At 41.0% G+C, this 23,435-nt stretch overlaps 1 protein-coding gene across 2 annotated transcripts in view; it reads left to right on the top strand.

The window, feature by feature from the left end:
* Positions 1 to 17,678, top strand: part of LOC139578815 (BTB/POZ domain-containing adapter for CUL3-mediated RhoA degradation protein 1-like) — a 39,549-nt gene extending 21,871 nt beyond the window's left edge. For both annotated transcript variants that reach the window (XM_071406868.1, XM_071406867.1), the window contains exons 6-7: positions 4,611 to 4,806; positions 16,178 to 17,678. In XM_071406868.1, the coding sequence (XP_071262969.1) occupies positions 4,611 to 4,806; positions 16,178 to 16,414 (433 nt within the window). In that variant the 3' untranslated portion in view covers positions 16,415 to 17,678. The remainder of the gene's footprint in view (positions 1 to 4,610; positions 4,807 to 16,177) is intronic.
* Positions 17,679 to 23,435: the final 5,757 nt, after the last annotated feature.

Genomic DNA, 23,435 nt, shown 5'->3' with positions numbered 1-23,435 from the left:
ACATGCCACAAGAGGTCTCTTCACAGTCTCCAAATCCAGAACAGACTATGGGAGGCACACAGTACTACAGAGCCATGACTACATGGAACTCTATTCCACATTAAGTAACCTACTCAAGCAGTGACATTTATTTAAATAACATGTTAAAAAACACCTTTATGGATCAGCGGGGACTGTGAAGCAACACAAACATTGGCACAGACACATGCATACACACACACGATAACATACGCACTATACATCCATATGGATTTAGTACTGTAGATATGTGGTGGTGGAGTAGGGGCCTGAGGGCACACAGTGTGTTGTGAAATCTGTGACTGTATTGTAATGTTTTTAAAATTGTATAAACTGTCTTAATTTTGTTGGACCCCAAGAAGAGTAGCTACTGCTTTGGCAGCAGCTAATGGGCATCTATAATAAATACATAATACAAATATTGGCACCATCCGAAGTACATATGCTTAAATCATCAGTTCATTTTATGCAGTCTAGAGATCAACCTGTACTTAGTTTTACATGTATTCAATACTAATTTCAGGCCAGTTTTTCTGTAATACAGTGAAAGCATACTGTTGTTCCGATAGGGCCTGATCAAATCAAATGTTATTTGTCACATACACATGGTTAGCAGATGTTAATGCGAGTGTAGCGAAATGCTTGTGCTTCTAGTTCCGACAATGCAGTAATAACCAACAAGTAATCTAACCTAACAATTCCACAACTACTACCTTATACACACAAGTGTAAAGGGATAAAGAATATGTACATAAAGATATATGAATGAGTGATGGTACAGAACGGCATAGGCAAGATGCAGTAGATGGTATCGAGTACAGTATATACATATGAGATGAGTAATGTAGGGTATGTAAACATAAAAGTGCATAGTTTAAAGTGGCTAGTGATACATGTATTACATAAAGATGGCAAGATGCAGTAGATGATATAGAGTACAGTATATAAATATACATTATATTAAGTGGCATTGTTTAAAGTGGCTAGTGATACATTTTTTATCAATTTCCATCAATTTCCATTATTAAAGTGAGCTGGAGTTGAGTCAGTATGTTGGCAGCAGCCACTTGATGTTAGTGGTGGCTGTTTAACAGTCTGATGGCCTTGAGATAGAAGCTGTTTTTCAGTATCTCGGTCCCTGCTTTGATGCACCTGTACTGACCTCGCCTTCTGGATGATAGCGGGTTGAACAGGCAGTGGCTCGGGTGGTTGTTGTCCTTGATGATCTTTATGGCCTTCCTGTGACATCGTGGAGGCAATGGCATACACAACAGTGTCATCGGTGCAGCATACAAGTGCAGGTCAATTTATTTTAACAGAAAAGTCAGTATTGTTCATGTAAACAGTATAAAGTTCAGACCCAGAATCGACCCCTGCGGGACACCTTTCGTTATGTCCAGATTTAACACCATCAGTAGATACACATTTGAGTTCCATCTTTCAAGTAATTTTTAACAAGCCTTGTCTCGGCCAATTGAGGAAAGCCTCGGAATTAGCAGTGAGTGATCAACAGTAGCGAGTGATAGTAGTGACAGATCAATGAAGAGGCCAGCACAATGTTTCCTTTTATCTATACCGTTACCCACATCATTTATACATGTAACTAAGGATGCCGCAGAGAGAGTGCTATGACCTGGTCTAAAACCCGACTGGTGTACATTTCAAAGATAAGAAAGGTCTTAGCTGAGAATTAATCAATGGTTCTAATCATTTAGCTAGGCAATAAAGTTTAGAAAGACGGAGATAATTAAGTCACAAGGGTCTCCACATTATGAGTTAATGATTCCGCAATCGGGGGTAGAGCTGCTGCAAAAATGGATCAAGCATGGAGTTTTGTTTTACATCAATCTTAAGCAAGGCATCTAGTACATCACATTTAAATTCACTAGAGGTAGACTGGTTCACCGGCAAGTCAGCTAGAGGCTGGTGGAGGGGAGGGCAGTCTGAGATTTCCGTGATTCCAGTTTTGAGCATGGCAGAAGTCATGCTGGATTGACAGCATGGCCAATGTTGAATGTTTATCCTTTTTAGCTTGAAAAAGAGACCCTTGAACCCAGACTTGGACCACACACACACTCCACTGAATAGCAGGCTAGTGATTGCTTTGCAACACTTGCAGTCAGCCACTGATTCCTTCCAAACCACTCATTGTTGAATTTGTGATTTTCAACTTGTTGTGTAATGTTTATGTGCAATGGCCAATGAGCACCGATACTTTTTATCTATAATTTATCTTCATTATTTATCTTCATATGACAAGGATTGAAAATAATTTACCAATAGATTGTTGACTTGCTAGCTAAGATTTTGAAAGTATGATGTTGACATGATCAGTCCAATCAAAGCTACTGTAGATATAACGTGCCTTCTTGGATGGGCACTTCTAATGTAACTCTATGGCAGCACCCAAGGTGCTTGAATTTTCGGTGACATAGTGTCCTCATGAGTGACAGAACTCTGAGCCAATCAAGGCGCAAATAGAGAACATTACCAACCCCTACTCTTTTGTATTTTCCGCTGGCTACCCCACCACCACAGAAAGCACTGAGGTAGGCTGAAACACCTGCATTTTGGAGCTTGCTTACTCAAGAATGCAAAAAATAGACCGTGTTTGTATGCGGCTTTATTAACTCAAAGATTTTTTTTACCTTGTTTGTGAACTGATATGTGACACGTATTAATGCCAAAATATCATGCAAAACAAGCACAATTTTTGGGGAGGACACCTACTCATTCAAGGGTTTTTCTTTATTTTGACTACATTGTAGAATAATAGTGAAGACATCAAATCTATGAAATAACACATGGAATCATGTAGTAACCAAAAAAGTGTTAAACAAATAAAAATATATTTTATATTTGAGATTCTTCATAGTAGCCACCCTTTGCCTTGATGACAGCTTTGCACACTCTTGGCATTCTCTCAACCAGCTTCATGAGGTAGTCACCTGGAATGCATTTCAATTAATAGGTGTGCCTTGTTAATTTGTGGAATTTCTTTCCTTCTTAATGCGTTTGAGCAAATCAGTTGTGATAAGGTAGGGGTGTTATACAGAAGATAGCCCTATTTGGTTAGCACACCAGGTACTGTTGATATTCAGGAACAATGTTCCCTCAATTTTTCAGACACTGAGCAAATTTCAGGTCTTGGGATCGGAAACTTGAACACTGAGCATTCTGTGCAACTTCCGGCACACGTTTACTTTGAAATTCAACTCTACCCGCTTTATTTTATTTTTTAATTAACCTTTATTTAACCAGGAAGGGCTCATTGAGATTTGAAATCTCTTTTTCAAGAGCGTCCTGACCAAGATAGGCAGCACCAAGTCATTACACAATTACAGAGAGACAACATGCAAAACTACAAGTAATCTAGTAAAAACCATAGAATTCACAAGAGTATAACAAAATCATAAAACAGCAAATTAAAAACATTGACAGGTCAGGGAATCAGTCTCAAAATCCTTCATCGGTGATTTAAAAACACCAGTTGCAGTTTTAGACTCTGGCCAAGTAGGCTACTGTGGCTATTTGAGTCTAATAGGCCTATCAGTGGCCTGACAAGAAAAACTATGCAAATCCTATCATAACATTTTCGCATGGAAATGGCTATAGATTTTTGGGGATATATAGCCTATTGTAGCCTACTATGTGTTCAACGTAGGCCTACATTCCATGAGACTTTAAAAAAACATTATGCAGGGCTTGATATTACTTGTCCTAAAGCCCAAGTCACTTGTCCAAACAAAACAAAAAAGTTCTGTAAACACCATGGGTGTAATAGGTGACTGGAAATTGCGTTGTAGGCTATTGTGTATGATGCAAGAAACTACAAAATACAATTAATTTATTACAATAACCAGACAAAAATGTAGGCTACCCTCTGCCTATAGGCTTGAATATGCAAGAAAAAAAGCCAGTCTCAAAATACAACACTGTCTTAAGAGCAATCAAAGCTCTTACCAAACTCTCTTTTGAAAGATAGCAAGAAATGTTCAGGTTTTGTGCTTTGATAGGAAGCAATCACTCTCCCATTTCTGACCAAAAAAATGCTATAACTGGGCTTGTAACTTGCTAAATAGGAAAGGATATCAACAAATGTGCAAGGTGAGGTCTGTAAAATCTGCTCTTTGATCTCAAAAGCACATACTCGACAGCAGATTATTGAACGACCTGCTACATCAAAATTACTGACTCAATCTTGCATTTCCTCTGCGCGGAAGTCCTGAGGGAGTTGCGTGGTCACATGCGCGCAGCTTAGAGGGAACATTGCCCAGGAGTTTAGGTATATCCAATAAGTCATCATGTTATAGCTGCTGTTGACTTAATAGGTGATTCCATGCCCAAAGTCACTCTTTTAGCAAGCACTGCCACAATTAAGCTAAGCAACAAAAAAGTTACATTACTTACTGCCTACTTTTTAGAAATGTAAAACCAAATATTTCAATTTGAGATTTCAGGGTTTCATGCATGTCAGGCATTGTTGCCAAGGGATGATGCTTCTCAAGTCAGGATATCACGCTCTCTGCATGTCGACAATGGTGCTGTGTCTTTGGGATTGACCCTAAGCCTTGCTTTTCCCTCTCCTTCAGTAACTCGGACGACAACCTGTTGAAAAACATTGAGCTGTTTGATAAACTGGGGCTGCGCTTCAATGGGCGCGTCCTGTTTGTCAAGGACGTGCTCGGGGACGAGATCTGCTGCTGGTCCTTCTACGGTGAGGGACGCAAGATCGCTGAGGTGTGCTGCACATCCATTGTCTACGCCACTGAGAAGAAACAGACCAAGGTAAGCCCAGTTAACTTATAACTGCAATCACGCTAACGGGATCGATATGACAACAGCCAGTGAAAGTGCAGGGCGCCAAATTCAAACAACAGAAATCTCATAATTAAAATTCCTCAAACATACATGTGTCTTATATCATTTTAAAGGTAATCTTGTTGTTAATACCACCAAAATGTCCGATTACAAATAGGCTTTTCAGCAAAAGCACCACAAACGATTATGTTAGGTCACCGCAAAATCACAGACAAACACAGCAATTTTTCCAGCCAAAGAGAGGAGTCACAAAAAGCAGAAATAGAGATAAAATGAATCACTAACCTTTGATGATCTTCATCAGATGACACTCAAAGGACTTCATGTTACACAATACATGTATGTTTTGTTTGAACAAGTTCATATTTATATCAAAGAATCTGAGTTTACATTGGCGTGTTACATTCACTAGTTCCAAAAACATCCAGTGATTTTGCGTAGCCACATCAATTCAACAGAAAAACTCATCATAAATGTAGATGATAATACAAGTTATACACATGGAATTATAGATATACCTCTCCTTAATGCAACCGCTGTGTCAGATTTCAAAATAACTTTACGGAAAAAGCAAACCATGCAATAATCTGAGACGGCGCTCAGAACGTAGTCAAATTAGCCGCCATGTTGGAGTCAACAGAAACCAGAAAATACATGATAAATGTTTCCTTACCTTTGATGAACTTCATCAGAATGCAGTCCTATGAATCCCAGGTCCACAATAAATGCTTGATTTGTTCGATAATGTCTGTTATTTATGTCCAATTAGCTACTTTGGTTAGCGCGTTTGGTAAACAATTTCAAAGTCACAAAGCGCGTCCACTATAACGTGACGAAATGTCCAAAAGTTCCGTAACAGTCAGTAGAAACATGTCAAACGATGTACTGAATCAATCTTTAGAATGTTGTTAACATACATATTGAATAACATTCCAACTGGAAAATTACATTGACTTCAGTTGAGCGATGGAACGGAGCTGCCTCTCACATGAACGCGCGTGTTCAATGCGTGGTCACCTCATGGCAGTGGTGAATCATTCCTGTCTCCTTCGGCCCCCCTTCACATTAGAGTCATCAGACAAAGTTCTATTGACTGTTGACATCTAGTGGAAGCCGTAGGAAGTGAAAACTCATCCATATCTCGCTGTAATTTCAATGGGAGCTTGGTTGACAATCTAGCAGCCTCAGAAAAAATCCAAACAGGAAGTGGAACTTCTCAGATTTTTGCCTGCCATATGAGTTCTGTTATACTCAGACATAATTCAAACAGTTTTAGAAACGTCAGAGTGTTTTCTATCCAATACTAATAATAATATACATATATTAGCAACTATGACTGAGGAGCAGGCCGTTTACTCTGGGCACCTCTGTGTACCTTTCATCCAAGCTACTCAATACATTCATATTCTGAATATCTCTGAAACTCACTTAGATAATACATTTGATGATACAGTGGTAGCAATACATGGTTATAACATCTACCGAAAAGACAGAGTGTTGTGGTCTATAATCAGAACCACATTCCTGTAAAGCTTAGAGACGATCTAATGTTAAATAGTGTTGCAGTAATATGGCTACAGGTTCATCTGCCTCACCTAAAGCCCAATCTTGTGGTAAGCTGCTGTAGACCACCAAGTGCTAACAGTCAGTATCTGGATAATATGTGTGAAATGCTTGATAATGTATGTGATATCAACAGAGAAGTATATTTTCTGGGTGAAGCTGCCCACCCAAGAAAAATCTTCAAACTGTAACCAGTGCCTGCAACCTAGTTCAGGTTGTCAGTCAAGCTACCAGGGTATTTACAAACAGCACAGGAATGAAATCATCAACATGTATTGATCACATCTTTACTAATGCAGCAGAAATTTGCTTTAAAGCAGTATCCAAATCCATAGAATGTAGTGATCACGATTAGGGTTGCAAAGGGTCGGAAACCTTCCGGTAAATTTCCAGAAATTTTTCCATGTGAAGTTAAGCCTGGGAATTTTGCTTAAATTAATTTTAAAAAAGTTAGCTTATGACACTACCTTTTTTTGTGGGACACACAAGGCAATTCTAGGTCTTGTGGCATATTTTGGTTAAACTATCCCCAATTCAATGGAATTGCAACCCTCTGCATGCACAGTGCATTATTCCATCACATGTGCAGTGTACTCTTCCATCACATGTACAGCTGATTCTCAAGATCTTGTACACTAATGTGATCCTTTTGAGCCAAGGACTACATGCTTTCTGGTAAGTTCTATCTGATGTGTGGAGATATTTCACTGCAGCTAATATAGAAAGAAAAGCTGTGTACATTTGCAAATACTGTGCCAAATCATTTGTGAAGAATGTAACAAAGATGCAGAATCATCTGGCCAAGTGCATGAAGTTCCCTCAGCTCTCACAACAAGCAACCTCTGACAAAAGTCCCTCTACTTCTATTCGAGGATAAAATTATGAATCGAGACACCTTATCGATAGCAACAGCTCATGGTCCTCCTGGAATCAGAAGTTTTTTTTTACTCAATGGAGGAACGTAGTCAAAGAAATGCTGATAAATGTCTTGCTCGAGCTGTGTATGCAACTGGTTCACCTCTGATGCTCACAGGCAATGTGTATTGGAAGAGATCTCTGAATGTTCTTCGCCCAGCATACACCCCTCCAACCAGACATGCTTTATCTACTAATTTGCTGGATGCAGAGTTCAAGTGAAGGTCAAGCAAATCATAGAGAAAGCAGACTGTATTGCAATCATCTCTGATGGGTGGTTGAATGTTCGTGGGCAAGGAATAATTAACTACATCTTCACCCCTCAACCAGTCTTCTACAACAGCACAGACAAGGGACAACAGATACACCGGTCTCTACATTGCAGATGAGCTGAAGGCAGTCATCAATGACCTTGGACCACAGAAGGTATTTGCACTGGTGACAGACAATGCTGCTTGGTCTAAAGTGGAGGAGTCCTACCTTCACACCCATTGGCTGTGCTGCTCATGCATTGAATCTGCTCCTCGAGGACATCATGGCACTGAAAACAATGGATGCACTCTACAAGAGAGCCAAGGAAATGGTTAGGTATGTGAAGGGTCATAAAGTTATAGCAGCAATCTACCTCACCAAGCAAAGTGAGAAGAATAAGAGCGCCGCATTGAAGCTGCCCAGCAACACCCATTGGGGTGGTGTTGTCGTCATGTTTGACACTCTCCTGGAGGGGAAGGAGTCTCTCCAAGAAATGGCCATATCACAGTCTCCCGATATGGTCAGCCCCATCGAGAGGATCCTCCTGGATGATGCATTTTGGGAGAGAGTGGTAAGCAACCTGAAACTCCTGAATCCTATAGCAGTAGCCATTGCACGGATTGAGGGAGACAATGCCATCCTGTCTGATGTTCAGAATCTGCTTGCAGATGTAAGAGAAGAAATCTGTACTGCCCACTTCACTGTTGCTCCCACCAGAGGAAACTGCAAATACATCAAAGTGTAAAGACTTCTGCCTGAAGTCCATACACGCTGCAGCGTACATGTTGGACCCCAAGTATGCTGGCAAGAGAACCCTGTCTGGGGCAGAGATCAACTAGGCCTATGGTGTCATCACTACCGTGTCTCGCCACCTTGGCCTGGATGAGGGCAAGGCAGTCTTGGCAGTCTGACGAAGTACACTTCCAAGCAAGGGCTTTGGGATGGAGATGCAATATGGCAATCGTGCCAACATATCTCATCGGCCACCTGGTGGAAGGGGCTTTGTGGGTCTGGGGCTCTTTCCCCTGTTGCCACCATCATCCTCTAAATCCCACCAACATCAGCCGCCTCAGAGCGCAACTGGTCCTTGTTTGGGAACAGACACACCAAAGCATGCAACAGGCTGACCAATACAAGGCTTGAAAAATTGGTGGCCATCTGGGCAAATTTGAGGCTTTTTGAGCCTGACAACGAGCTATCCTCAACAAGGTTGGAAAGTAACAGTGAAGATGAGGCCTCAGAGTCTAATGTTCAAGAGGTGGACATTGAGGAGGTCCAGGGAGAAGACATGGAAGCCTGAGAGGAAGACAACCAAAGCTTTAGTTTCTAGACTATAATTTTACAGATGTATGTCAAATGTTTTTAGGAGATGCGATGGATCATTGGGGATCATTCAATAATCCCTTTTGTTGTTCAGTGAAATCATTCCATGTGAAGAGTCAACTCATTTTAATTAAAGTTCAATTCGTAACTAAATAGTTATATTTCTATTGGAAGGTTTTAATAATTTGCAATTATGTCTACTTATGATAAGGTAAAGGTTTATGTTTCTGTCTCCATATGATATGGTAAATATATCCAATGCAAAAAAGATAAGCATTTAAATGGTATTAATATTAATTTGCATATATTTCCGTTATTTCCCATATTCCCATATATTCCTGTTAATTCCCACGGGACGTTTCCACCTCTGAATATTCCCCAAAATTGCAACCCTAATCACAATATAATAGCCATATCTAGGAAAACTAAAGTTCCAAAGGCTGGGCCTAATATATCGTGTATAAGTCATACAATAAGTTTTGTAGTGATTCATATGTTTAAGATGTAAAGAATATTTGCTGGTCTGTGTTGTCATGAGGAGCAATCAGACACTGCACTTGACACTTATGAAATTGCTTATTCCAGTTACTAATCAGCACGCACCCATTTAAGAAAATGACTGTAAAAACTGTTAAATCCCCTTGGATTGATGAGGAATTGAAAAATGTTATGGTCGAGAGGGATGAGGCAAAAGGTATGGCAAATAAGTCTGGCAGCCCAACTGATTGGCAAACGTACAGAAAATTAAGTACTCATGTGACTAAGATAAATAAACTATACTATGAAACAAACATGAATGATAGTAAAAAGCTTTGGAGTACCTTAAATTACATTTTTGGGAAAAAAGCCAACTCTGCTCCTTCATTCATTGAATCAGATGGCTCATTAATCACAAAACCCACTGATATTGCCAACTACTTTAATTACTTTTTCATTAGCAAGATAAACAAACTTAGGAATGACATGCCAGCAACCAACACTGACACTACACATCCAAGTATATCTGACCAGATTATGAAAGACAAGAATTGTACTTTTGAATTCCATAAAGCCAAGTGTGGAAGAGGTGAAAAATTGTTATCAACAATGACAAGCCACTGGGGTCTGAAATTCTGGATGGAAAATTACTGAGGATAATGGCGGACGATATTGCCCCTCTTATTTGCCACATTTTCAATTTAAGCCTACTAGAGAGCGTGTGCCCTCAGGCCTGGAGGGAAGCTAAAGTCATTCCGCTACCCAAGAGTAGTAAAGCCCCCTTTACTGGCTCAAATACCCGACCAATCAGCCTGTTACCAACCCTTAGTAAACTTCTGGAAAAAATTGTGTTTGACCAGATACAATGCTATTTCACAGTAAACAAATTGACAACAGACTTTCAGCATGCATATAGAGGACACTCAACAAGCACAGTACTAACACAAATGACTGATAATTGGCTGAGAGAAATTGATGATAAAATTATTGTGGGGGCTTGTTAGCTGTCTTGTTAGACTTCAGTGCAGCTTTTGACATTATCTATCATAGTCTGCTGCTGGAAAAACATATGTGTTATGACTTTACACCCCCTGCTATAATGTGGATAAAGAGTTACTTGTTTAACAGAACACAGAGGGTGTTCTTTAATGGAAGCCTCTCAAACATAATCCAGGTAGAAGCAGGAATTCCCCAGGGTAGCTCTTTAGGCCCCTTGCTTTACTAACAACATGCCACTGGCTTTGAGCAAGGCCAGTGTGTTTATGTATGCGGATGACTCAACACTATACACGTCAACTACTACAGTGACTGCCACACTTAACAAAGAGCTGCAGTTTTGGAATGAGTAGCAAGGAATAAGTTAGTCCTAAATATTTCCAAAACTAAAAGCATTGTATTTGGGCAAATACTAAACCCTAAACCTCAACCTCACATCTTGTAATGAATAATGTGGAAATCGAGCAAGTTGAGGTGACTAAACTGCTTGGAATTACCCTGGATTGTAAACTGTCATGGTCAAAACATATCGATACCACAGTAGCTAAGATGGGGAGAAGTCTGTCCATAATAAGGCGCTGCTCTGCATTCTTAACACTATCAACAAGGCAGGTCCTACAGGCCCTGGTTTTGTTGCACATGGACTACTGTTAAGTAGTGTGGTCAGGTGCCACAAAGAGGGACTTGGGGAAATTGCAGTTGGCTCAGACAGGGCAGCATGGCTGGCCCTTAAAAGTACACTGAGAGCTAACATTAATGACATGCATGCCAATCCCTCATGGCTCAAAGTGGAAGAGACATTGACATCATTACTTGTTTTCGTAAGAGGGGTTGACAAGCTGAAGGTACCGAGCTGTCTGTTTTTTTAAATACTAGCACACAGCTCGGACACCCACGCATACCCCACAGGACATGCCACCAGAGGTCTCTTCACAGTCCCCAAGTCCAGAACAGACTATGGGAGGCGCACAGTACTACATAGAGCCATGACTACATGGAACTCTATTCCACATCAGGTAACTGATACAAGCAGTAGAATCAGATTTAAAAAGCAAGTGAAAATACACCTTATGGAACAGCGGGGACTGTGAAGTGACACATGCATACACACACATGATAACATATGCACTATACACACACGTACACATTGATTTTGTGTTGTAGATATGTTGTAGTGGAGTATCGGCCTGGGGGCACACACTTAGTGTGTTATGAATTCTGTAATGAATGTATTTTAATGTTTTTAACATTTTATAAATGCCTTAATTCTGCCAGACCCCAGGCAGCAGCTAATGGGGATCCATAATAAATACATCACTCACTACCGAGTTCCAAACTGCCTCTGGAAGCAACGTCAGCAGAATAACTGTTTGTCGGGAGCTTCATGAAATGGGTTTCCATGGCCAAGCAGCTGCACATAAGCTTAAGATCACCATGCGCAATGCCAAGCGTCGGCTGGATTGGTGTAAAGCTCACCGCCATTGGACTCTGGAGCAGTGGAAACGCGTTCTCTGGAGTGAGTGAATGCATGTCAATCTCTCCTGCCTGAAAGTGGAGGAGAGATTGACTTCATCACTACTTTTATTTATGAGAGGTATTGACATGTTGAATGGACCGAGCAGTCTGTCTAAACTACTAGCACACAGCTATATTGTATATATTGATATATAAAATGAATATTGATATGTGTGGTCGTAACATGATTTTGTGACATACCACAACAATATCATGTGACCATATCAAGTGTCCACCACTTAAATATATGGCGCATGCATCTCTTTATGTACTGTACATGTGTACCTCACTCAGGTTTCAACTCAGGTTGCATGGCCTTAACTTATGTATAGAATACTACGTGATAAGTGCATGTGTAACAGTATATAAAGTATGCTAATTTACTGGTCTGAAGGCATTTGGGCAGTGGTGTACAGTACTTAAGTAGTACTTTGAAGTATTTTTACTTAAGTTGTTTTTTGTGGTATCTGTACATTATATTTTTGGCAACTTTTACTTCACTACAGTCATAAAGAAAATAATGTACTTTTTACTAATACATTTTCCTTGACACCCAAAAGTACTCATTACATTTTGACAGGAAAATTGTCAATTCAAACACTTCTCAAGAGAACATCCCTGGTCATCCACACTGCCTCTGATCTGGCAGACTCACTAAACACAAATGCTTCGTTTGTAAATTATGTCTGAGTGCTGGCTATCCATCAATAAAAAAATAGAATTGTGCACTCTGGTTTGTTTAATATAAGAAAGTTGAAATGGCTTATATTTTTACTTTTGATACTTAATAACTTCTTATGGCTTGGGGGAAGTATTGAGTAGCTTGGATGAATAAGGTGCCCAGAGTAAACTGCCTGCTACTCAGGCCCATAGGCTAAGATATGCATAGAAAACACTCTGAAGTTTTTAAAACTGTTTGAATGATGTCTGTGAGTATAACAGAACTCATATGGCAGGCAATAACCTGAGAAAAAATCCAACCAGGAAGTGGGAAATCTGAGGGTTGTAGTTTTTCAACTCTTTGCCCATCCAAGATACAGTGTAAATTTGGTCCGATTGCACTTCCTAAGGCTTCCACTAGATGTCAAGTCTTTAGAACCTTGTTTGAGGCTTCTACTGTGAAGTGGGGGAGAATGAGAGCTGATTGAGTGAGAGGTCTGCCAGAGTGCCATGAGCTCATTCAGGCGTGCTCCCGTGAGAGGTAGCCGCGTTCCATTGCATTTCTAAAGACAAAAGAAATCTCCGGTTGAAACATTCAATATTTATGTTAAAAACATCCTAAAGATTGATTCTATACATCGTTTGACATATTTCTACGAACTGTAATGGAATTTTTTGACTTTTCATCTGGCTTGCGCGTCGTGAATTTGGATTTGGGAACTAAACGTGCGAACAAAAAGGAGGTATTTGGACATAAATTATGGACTTTATCGAACAAAACAAACATTGTGGAACTGGGATTCCTGTGAGTGCATTCTGATGAAGATCATCAAAAGTAAGTGAATATTTATAATGCTATTTCTGACTTCTGTTGACTCCACAACCTGGCGGATATCTGTATGGCTTGTTTTGTGTCTGAGCGCCGTACTCAGATTATTGCATGGTGTGCTTTTTCGGTAAAGCTTTTTTGAAATCTGACTCAGCGGTTGCATTAAGGAGAAGTTTATCTAAAGTTCCATGCATAACACTTGTATTTTCATCAACATTTATGATGAGTATTTCTGTAAATTGTTGTGGCTCTGCAAAATCACTGGATGTTTTGGAAGCAAAACATTACTGAACGTAACGCACCAATGTAAACTGAGATTTTGGGATATAAATATGAACTTTATCGAACAAAACATACATGTATTGGGTAACATGCAGTCCTATGAGTGTCATCTGATGAAGATCATCAAAGGTTAGTCATTAATTTTATCTCTTTCTGCTTTTTGTGACTCCTCTCTTTGGCTGGAAAAATGGCTGTGTTTTTCTGTGACTTGGCTCTGACCTAACATAATCGTTTGGTGTGCTTTCGTCGTAAAGCCTTTTTGAAATTTGACACTGGTGGGATTAACAACACGTTTATCTTTAAAATGGTGTAAAATATTTGTATGTTTGAGGAATTTTAATTATGAGATTTCTGTTTGAATTTGGCGCCCTGCACTTTCACTGGCTGTTGTCATATCGATCCCATTAACGGGATTTAAGCCATAAGAGGTTTAAGTACATTGTGCCCCTGGCTATCCGTCAATACATGTTTTTACAAGGAATTTGAAATTATTTATACTTTTACTCAAGTATGACAATTTAGTACTTTTCCACCACTGGTTGTGGCTGGGGGGTTATAGCATTTCTTTCACATGACCCATCAGTTTAGACAAGTGTATCTGGGTAAGCGTCGTCTAATATAAAATATTTTTATCTGGACACTTTCTGTTCACTTGGAATTTTTTCTTATTGTAGGCTACTACCACCTTTAGTCTTTAGCACATGACCTCATGTGAATCCTTAAAGAGATGGGGCTGGCTTAAGAGGGTGTGAACAATGCTGAATGGGTGTAGACAAAGGAGAGCACTCTAGATTCCAAAACATTCAAAAGTGAGTTTACAAGTGTATCAACTTTCAAAGTAGAACTAATTTACCATTGTTCCTCAAATGCCATGTATGATATACCATTTTGTAGCTCTGAGTCTCTACTTTTATCCGATGTCAAACAGAAATTCAAGTTTTGACACATAAGGCCGGATCCAGGTGGGGAGTCACATTTTGTTACGTTACAGCCTTATTCCAAAATGGATATACACACAATACCCCATAATGACAAAGCGAAAACATGTATTAAAAACAGATGCCTCTTTTACATAAGTATTAAGACCCTTGACTATGAGATTTGAAATTGAGCTCAGGTGCATCCTGTTTCCATTGATCATCCTTGAGATGTTTCTAAAACTTGATTGTAGTCTACCTGTGGTAAATTCAATTGATTGGATATGATTTGGAAAGGCACACACCTGTCTATATAAGGTCCTATAGTTTACAGTGCATGTCAGAGCAAAAACCAAGTCATGAGGTCGCAGGAATTGTCCGTAGAGTTCCGAGACAGCATTGTGTCAAGGCAGAGATCTGGGGAAGGGTACCATACAATTTCTGCAGAATTGAAGGTCCCCAAGAACACAAGTGGCCTCCATCATTCTTAAATGGAAGTAGTTTGGAACCACCAAGACTCTTCCTAGAGCTGGCCGCCCGGCCAAACTGAGCAATCGGGGGAGACGGGCCTTGGTCAGGGAGGTGACCAAGAACCCGACGGTCATTCTGACAGAGCTCTAGAGTTCCTCTGTGGAGATGGGAGAACCTACCAAAAGGACAATGATCTCTGCCACACTCCACCAAGCAGGCCTTTATGGTAGAGTGGCCAGACTGAAGCCACTCCTCAGTAAAAGGCACATGACAGCCCGCTTGGAGTTTGCCAAAAGGCACCTAAAGACTCAGACCATGAGAAACAAGATTCTCTGGTCTTATGAAACCAAGATTTAACTCTTTGGCCTGAATGCCAAACGTCACGTCGAGAGGAAACCTGGCACCATTCCTACGGTAAAGCATGGTGGTGGCAGCATCATCCTGTGGGGATGTTTTTCAGCGGCAGGGACTGGGAGACTAGTCAGGATCGAGGGAAAGATGAACGAAGCAAAGTATAGAGAGATCCTTGATGAGAACCTGCTCAGGACCTCAGACTGGGGCAAAGGTTCACCTTCCAACAGGACAATGACCCTAAGCACGGAGCTAAGACAATGCAGGAGTAGCTTCGGGACAAGTCTCTTAATGTCCTTGAGTGGCCCAGCCAGAGCCCGGACTTGAACCCGATCGAACATCTCTGGAGAGACCTGAAAATAGCTGTGCAGCAACGCTCCCCATCCAACCTGATAGAGCTTGAGAGGATCTACAGAGAAGAATGGGAGAAACTCCCCAAATACAGCTGTGCCAAACTTGTAGCGTCATACCCAAGAAGACTTGATGCTGTAATCGCTGCCAAAGGTGCTTCAAGAATGTACTGAGTAAAGGGTCTGAATACTTATGTAAATGTATTACTTCAGTTTTATTTTTTATAAATTAGCAAAAATGTCAACCTGTTTTTGCTTTGTCATTATGGGGTATTGTGTGTAGATTGAGGTTTAACAATTTAATCCATTTTAGAACAAGGCTGTAATGCAACAAAATGTTTGAACACTTTTCCAAAGGCACTTAAATACAGAATTCTACAATGGTATGCTACCTCTTCTTTCCCTCCCTGTGTCTTGCTCTTCCTACTCACTGTCAGGTGGAGTTTCCTGAAGCCCGCATCTTTGAGGAGACGCTCAACATCCTCATCTATGAGAATGGGCGTGGTTCTGGCCCGGGAGGCGTGGCCCTTTTGGAGTCATCTTCGCTGGTGGCCAGCCAATCAGAGGAGGAGGGGGCCAGTGCAGGGGACCGAAGGGTGAGGAGGATTCACGTGAGGAGGCACATCATGCATGATGAGAGAGGACACGGCCAACAGACTGTGTATAAGGACTGAGAAAAAATAATGAACTGTGGGGTTAAGGAGAGGATGAAGAGAGGGAGTTAGCAGCAGGGTAAAGATACATGTTTGGCAGCGGGGTGTTTGCCTGGAGGTTAGGGTGGATGTTTAGTAGGGGTGGGGTAGGATAGGTTCTTATATAAGGAAGGAGGTGTGGGACTTTGAGATTATACTACCTATATTACCAAAGACTGAGATTATAATTTTTTGTGCCCAATCGGGAAAACAACCCTTAACCCAAAAGTGGGACTATTACACTAATTAACATGCACACTTGGGGGAGAAGGGTAGAGAGAATTGACCCCCGCATAGGTCTGGACCCGGTTTGGATGGTGGTAGTGTGACTGGAAAATGGAGGGGTTCGCTGTTTCAAATAAGGTACTTTAACTCTGCACTAAAAGGGAACAGGGAGTGTGGAATGGGGTGTTGGTAGTAGATTAGAGGAAGTGTGACTGCTGAGCATCTGCTGGATGTTTATTCCTTTTGAATTGATTACTGTTGTATGTTTGTCTCAATTTTTAATTTATTTTAGAATGTTAATTTTTCCTTTTAACTTTAAATAAATTATTTATTTATTCTGTATAGATGTTGGTGGGGATTGTGAGTGTTGAGGTGCTGATCTGATTTGTTTTGACCAGTTCACGCACAGATCACTTTCTGGACCGACACTTGATGCCATGCTCATCCAATATGTTGAGGCAATGTTACGTTTAACAGCCATGTGAGTTCATGTTGACACATTCACTTGCAAACAATTATTATAATTTTTTTTGTCCATGATGCTACCGTGCCTAATTGAAACAGGATTTCATGTTGGGTCTGGTGGTGAAATCAGGCTTTATTTGGCTCTCTAAAAAGCATGTTTATTAAGTCCATGATCAAAAAAAAAGGGGGGAGAATTTTTTTTTTTTACATGTGAAATGTAGGAAGTGATCTGAACCTGGGAAGTGTTTTTATGTCACAATGGTTATTATTGGACACTTGTTAACCCATAGAAGCATGTCATCTGGCATGTAAATCTCACATCCTAATCCTATTAAAAAAAATGCTTGGGGCAGTCCTAGAATAAAACGCATTTGCAAAGAATGTTTTTTAATTCAGGACTAGGGGCTTAATCTGGGTCTAGAAAACCGTCTCATAATGTCTGCCAAGATGCGCAAACCATATTTTTTTTCATCAAATGTACTTTGATATTGTAACTGTCTGGGGTTTTTAGATATTTTATGGACCATCAACATTCTCAATAAAAGTCTAAAACCTGCATCTTGGTGTTGTGTGTAGGATTGAGAGGAAAATCCCACTTTTCCTGTCCTCTTAATCTTTTCAAATGGACCAATGAATTTGTTTTCACCTTTCCAATTTATTTTCCATTAAAGCAGGTAGGCTACCAGCCGCCCCAAGTGAAATGTCGCCATTGTCATTCACCTGCATTAATGGTAAAGAAATTGGAAAGCGTTGGGCTAGTAACCAAAAGGTTGCTGGATCAAATCCGCGAGCTGACAAGGTAAAAATCTGTCATTCTGCCTGTTTCCGCTGTTCCCCAGTAGGTTGTCATTAACTGACTTGCCTAGTTATCTAAAAAATAATAATACTATTGAGATGCCCCTTATACTAGAAAACAAAGTCATAATTGGCTAGCGTTTTGGTATTTAAGGTTAGCAGTGTGTACATTTTAGGTCAATGCTTGACTTGGACTGAAATTGTTGCAGGTACTCATTTTGGGTGACGGTACTGTTTAGGTGAAGGGGCTCCACAATACTTTTGCTAAGATTCTATAATAGGAACAGAAGCTAAAGCAGGAGAAATGTTGTGGTGCTGCTTCTATGAGCTCCTGCCTAAATCATGCACTGTATAAGTTTAAAACAATGTAGAGGTGGGGTTTAGCCATACTTGTGGCTGTGTTAACTAATGATGAACCTAACATAGCAGGCGTAGAAGAAAGACTTCAACTTCCGTGCATTCAAGACAACTGAGAACTCGGGAAAAATCTTTATGTTCAATTCAAGGGGCTTTATTGGCATGGAAAACATATGTTAACATTGTTTATTTCATTTGCTTTAAATAAAAAATGAACAGTAAACATTACACTCATAAGTTCCAAAAGAAGAAAAACATTACAAGTCATTATGTATATATGCAGTCATCCAACTCGGAATTCCAGAGCGCCACCCTGAAAAATCACTGATGTCATGATTTGCCCTTGTTTTTTGCGAGTTCCCAGTCGTCTTAAAACCCACATGACACAAACATAGCAAGTAACACGTAGCTAGTTGCGTCATTACGCAATGTCGTGCCAAATCTCAGTCCCTCCAGGATTCCACGATGGCATAATTCAATGCAAAATCAACCAATCAGCGCCTATTACGCGAGAGCTCGCAATTGACCAATCCCCGCACTTTTAGCGCATAAAAGGGTCCAATCAAAAGCGGGTTCGTAATTTTGACCAATTACTCCACTGTTACCTTGGAAAATTGCCCAATCCAACCACACGTCAACAAAGTTTTTCCCCCTGGCTGTCAGCGTATTGACGTGCGAAGATGGGTGATTGTTGACGGCTGACAGTCAGGTCAATAAACAGAACTCAATCTCATTAAAGGCCGTGCGAAACAATTTCCAAATGTTTTTGAAAACAAGAGAGAGTCGACAATCAACAGTCACTGCGAATCAGCAAAGCATTTGAGAATGTCAGAACAGTTCCCACAGCAGCGGCAGATCACCATGACTGAAGTGGTAGCAGGGACGACTGTGGCAAGCGTTGAAAGAATCAAGGTGAGTGGCGTTCTACTCAAACTGACTCCGCTAACCTTGGGTTTAGTAGGGTGGCCGGCACTCTGCTCTCCCCAGTCTGTCTATTGAGAGCGCTGCTCAAAGCACTGAGTGCAATTTGTCCGCTTTGCCGTTTTAAACTAAAACTTCACAAGATCACGACAAAAAAAAATTTGTAATACTTTTTTAAAAGTACATATCAACAACACTTTCTACGTGTTCTCCCTTACGACCCTTTCAGAGAAAGTATTTAAGACAATTCATGCGAAAGAAATATCGATCCTCAAATTGAAAGCGATTGATCAGCTTTGAATCTATTTGTTTTTTGAGAGAGTGGGAGGTGCATCTCGTATTGATAGTAAGCCCCCAAGCCTGATGGAGTGTGGATTATGACAGCTGTTTGTTCAGGAAAATAAACAAATGGAGCACTTTATGTTTAATTGTTTTTGTATGATGTATTCTGCTTTAAAATCGTCCTAAAACTGAACACATGACTTATTACTTTATGAAATTAATGTGAAAAAAACACCGCAGAATTTCAGAAAAGTTGCTGCAAAAATTAAGCATTTTTGGCCGCAGAAATCGCAAAAATGTCGTGAAATCCTGGAGGGAAAGAAATCTGAAGGAGGGGGGGAAGCAAGCAGCAACATTATCTAGCTAACAAATGGTGTTAGCGGAAGAAACTCAGATTCGGAGGTTCGTTTCTGGACAACTCCATGATTGTCCTGACCTGAGGTGAACTCCCTTTTGCAGTTTCTTTAGACAAAGTCAAATCATGCATGTACATTCCTGCTACCTTCTGGCAACATTTTGACATACCATAACCGCTTGTGCGTGGTTGTTGGCTTGCATGTCTCCTTTCTAACGCCCAGGGCCCGGTTTCCCAAAACCTAAGTTCATAATTAGAACCTTCTTAGGAGTATTGTTAAATCTCGAGCTGTCCCTAAACCATCTAAAGTTGCGCTTAAAACGCTCATTAATTACCGACTGCCTCAATCACAATACCCATAAACTCTTCGTTTAGTGATGCAGTTGACAAATGAGTCGTTATTTATGAACGACTCTTTTTACAGACTGAAAAGTCATGTTTAGTTTTTCATAATGACTCGTTCTTAAAAGGCGATGCATGGTCATTCATACGTATGTATTGGCCGTGCAGCACTTACAGCGATACGGCCTCTGCAGAAGTCAGCGCTTTCATACTTTGTGGAGCAGAGCTCTTGTGAAGGAAGCTGTCCTTATGGATGTTATATGGCGGTTGGCAACCAACTTTAAGGTGCATTACCGCCACCAACTGGACTGGAGTGTGGACCAGAGACAGTGAAGGTCTAAATCCTACCCTGTAATCTTGTCTCTCTGGAAACGAAATACAGAATACTACATCCCCTGAAGATTTCCCCAGCAGTTCACTTAATCCTGGCTCTTCAACCCCGTTACTCCTCAAATCTAACATCTAACAATCGCTCCCTTTCTCTCACATATTTCTGGCACTGAAATAGGACATGCTCCACTGTCTCCATCTTCTCCTGACAGTGATCACACCTCCCAGTCGGATGTTTCCCCACCACTTTCAATGTCTTGTGTGTCCCAGTCTTAGCTTTGTGACTACACTTTCCTCCCTTCTCTCTCGGCCTGAGGACCTCCCTGCCCCCACCCTTTCCTGGATCTTATACAGGTGTCTTCCCTTTCTCTCCCTGTTCCACAACGCTTGCCAATTATTTTTAACCACTGTTCTTATTCATCCCTTGGCTTCTGCTTTACTGATTGACAATTTGATCTCAACATTAGGATGTTTAGGAACCTGCTTGGCAATAACTTCCACTTCCTCATTCCCCTCTACTCCCACATGAGCTGGTACCCAGAGGAACATCACAAATACCCCCATCTTTCACCCTATACAAACACTGCAAAACCCCATACAATACATCCTGTCTGCTCTGAGACACACAACAATTTAAGCTCATCAGTGCTGCACAGGAGTCAGAGCAGATGACTACCCTGTCTGGCCTCATCTCCACCCCTCTGCAGCCAATAGTATGGCCAGCAACTCCATTGTGTAAACAGATAAATGATCCGTTGCTCTTTTCGTCACTGCCACCTTAAACTCAGGAACACTAAAAGCTGCTCCTGTCCTCGTTTTAGGATCATTAGATCCATCTGTGAATATATTCAAGAAAGCATAGTATTGTGTCCTTAAATGTTCACTTACAACTGAATCTACTCCTTCCTCAACATCTCTTACCCTCTCAAGCAACCCTAGATCCATCACTGGTTGAGGGAGACACCAAGGTGGGATAGCAGGAAGAACCACAGAGGGGCTAAACTCCCTACCAAACAACCCCATCTCTCTCACTATGCAATTGCCTATCCACGCAAAGCTTTTATTCAGAGCACCTTTTTTGTAGGATGTGTAAACTTATGTCCTTGTAAATTTACATGGCTAGCTGTTGTGTTCTTAACTTTAACGTTATCTCTCCCAACTCTACCTGCATCGCTGCCACCGGGGAGGTCCTGAGTGCTCCACAACATATTCTTAGGGCTTGGACCTGGATGATCCATATGCATGCTTCCATAATCCAATGATGAACTTAACAGCACTATATATATCATTTTCAACGCCATTCTATCTGCCCCCCCACTCAATTCCTGACAAGCAACGCATCACATTTAATATTTTCTTTCCTTTGACAACTACTCTGTTTATATGCTCTTCCCATGTCATTCAAGTGTCAAACCAGACCCCAGGAACCTAAACCCTTCTACCCACTCCAGATTCCTTCTGTACAACTTCAAGAATATTTCCTCCCCAACCTTCCAACACAAAAAAGTCTGTGTTTTCTCAACTGAACTTGAAGCCCCACCTGAAGGACCACTGCTCTACTTCACTAATCACTTCTTCTGGCTGCATTGGTAATATGTATCCCTCTCTTCTACTTTCCCCATTGCAGTGTCTCTGAGATGAGCCATCATGATGTAAAACATCTCATCCTTCCCAGGTGATGTGACCCCAGCTTTAGCTAATGCTTTCTTCATCTCAACCAACGTAAAAGGGTCATTCAATGTATCCCCCATCGCTCTCGTATCCAGGACCTCCGGATGTTCTCCTCTGACCCTCTCTCTCCCACGCTGCCCCTCTTCTGTCAGATTATTTGAGCTGTGCACCTTCACAAATGCCTGGGCTAACATCTCTGCCTTCTCCATATCTCTCACTACAACAATCTCCCCACTTTTCAGCACAGGGAGATCCCAACGTCTTCTGAACCAACTCATCCTCTTAATCATCCCCCATACCTCTCCCACAGGAGTGGTGCTGCCTATGTTTCCACAAAACCGGTGCCAATACTCCCTCTTAGCTGTCCTAATGATCCTACTTACTACTGCTTGTGCTTATTTATACTGCATCAGGTGCTGGTAATTATTGGACCTTTTCAACATTCTGAAAGCACTGTTCCTACTTTTCACTGCTTCTCTACACTCTTCACTTCACCAGGGGACTGCGTTACTCTTTCTCCCCCTCTTGCTCCTCTTATTCCCTAATTGACTGTTTCTATATCTGAATTAAGATCTACCTGAGACAGCTCCTGTTCACTCAACTCCTGAATCTGACCCCACTCTGCTTTGCCAAATATACATTTCCTACTTATTTTTCCTCCCTCAATCCTACAGTACTCATGATAGGATAGTGATCACTACCCCTGTAGAAACCTCCCAACTACATCTGCCTGTCATTGATCTTGAAATCAAACTAAGATCTAGAGCAGATTAATTTCCAGTTACTGGGTCAATCCTGATTCCCCGACTGTCATTAAGACTCACAAGTCCTTTCTCATCCACTAGTTCCTCCAACACTTATCTGTTTACATCAGTCCGTAACCCTCCCCAGAGCGTACTATGAGCATTAAAATCCCCACACCACATTACCCATCTCCTATCTTAACCTTCTACATTCCCAAGGGCCAGCAACTCCAGTCTCTTACACAGGTTGTAAAAGTTCACCATTACTGTATATCCTACTCCAAATCACACCTCTACCACTACATACTCCTGTTCCTCTCCCACACACCTATATGGGATCCCCCGCTTTACAAAGGTAGCACACTCTCCTCCTCCCCTTGCCACCCTATCTCTACGGACTACAACTTAACCTTGTAATACAAAAGCTAGAGAAGGTTTTAGTCATGTCTCCTGGAGACATATCACATCAGGTTTGGCTGGTAACTCCTCAATAAACTGTTTGCCCATTAGCCATCAA

The sequence above is a fragment of the Salvelinus alpinus genome, chromosome 6, assembly GCF_045679555.1.
Source record: "Salvelinus alpinus chromosome 6, SLU_Salpinus.1, whole genome shotgun sequence".
In the NCBI taxonomy this organism is placed as follows: Eukaryota; Metazoa; Chordata; class Actinopteri; order Salmoniformes; family Salmonidae; genus Salvelinus; species Salvelinus alpinus.
The sequence above is the reverse complement of the archived record's forward strand: the minus strand, read 5'-3'. Positions and strand labels throughout refer to the sequence as shown.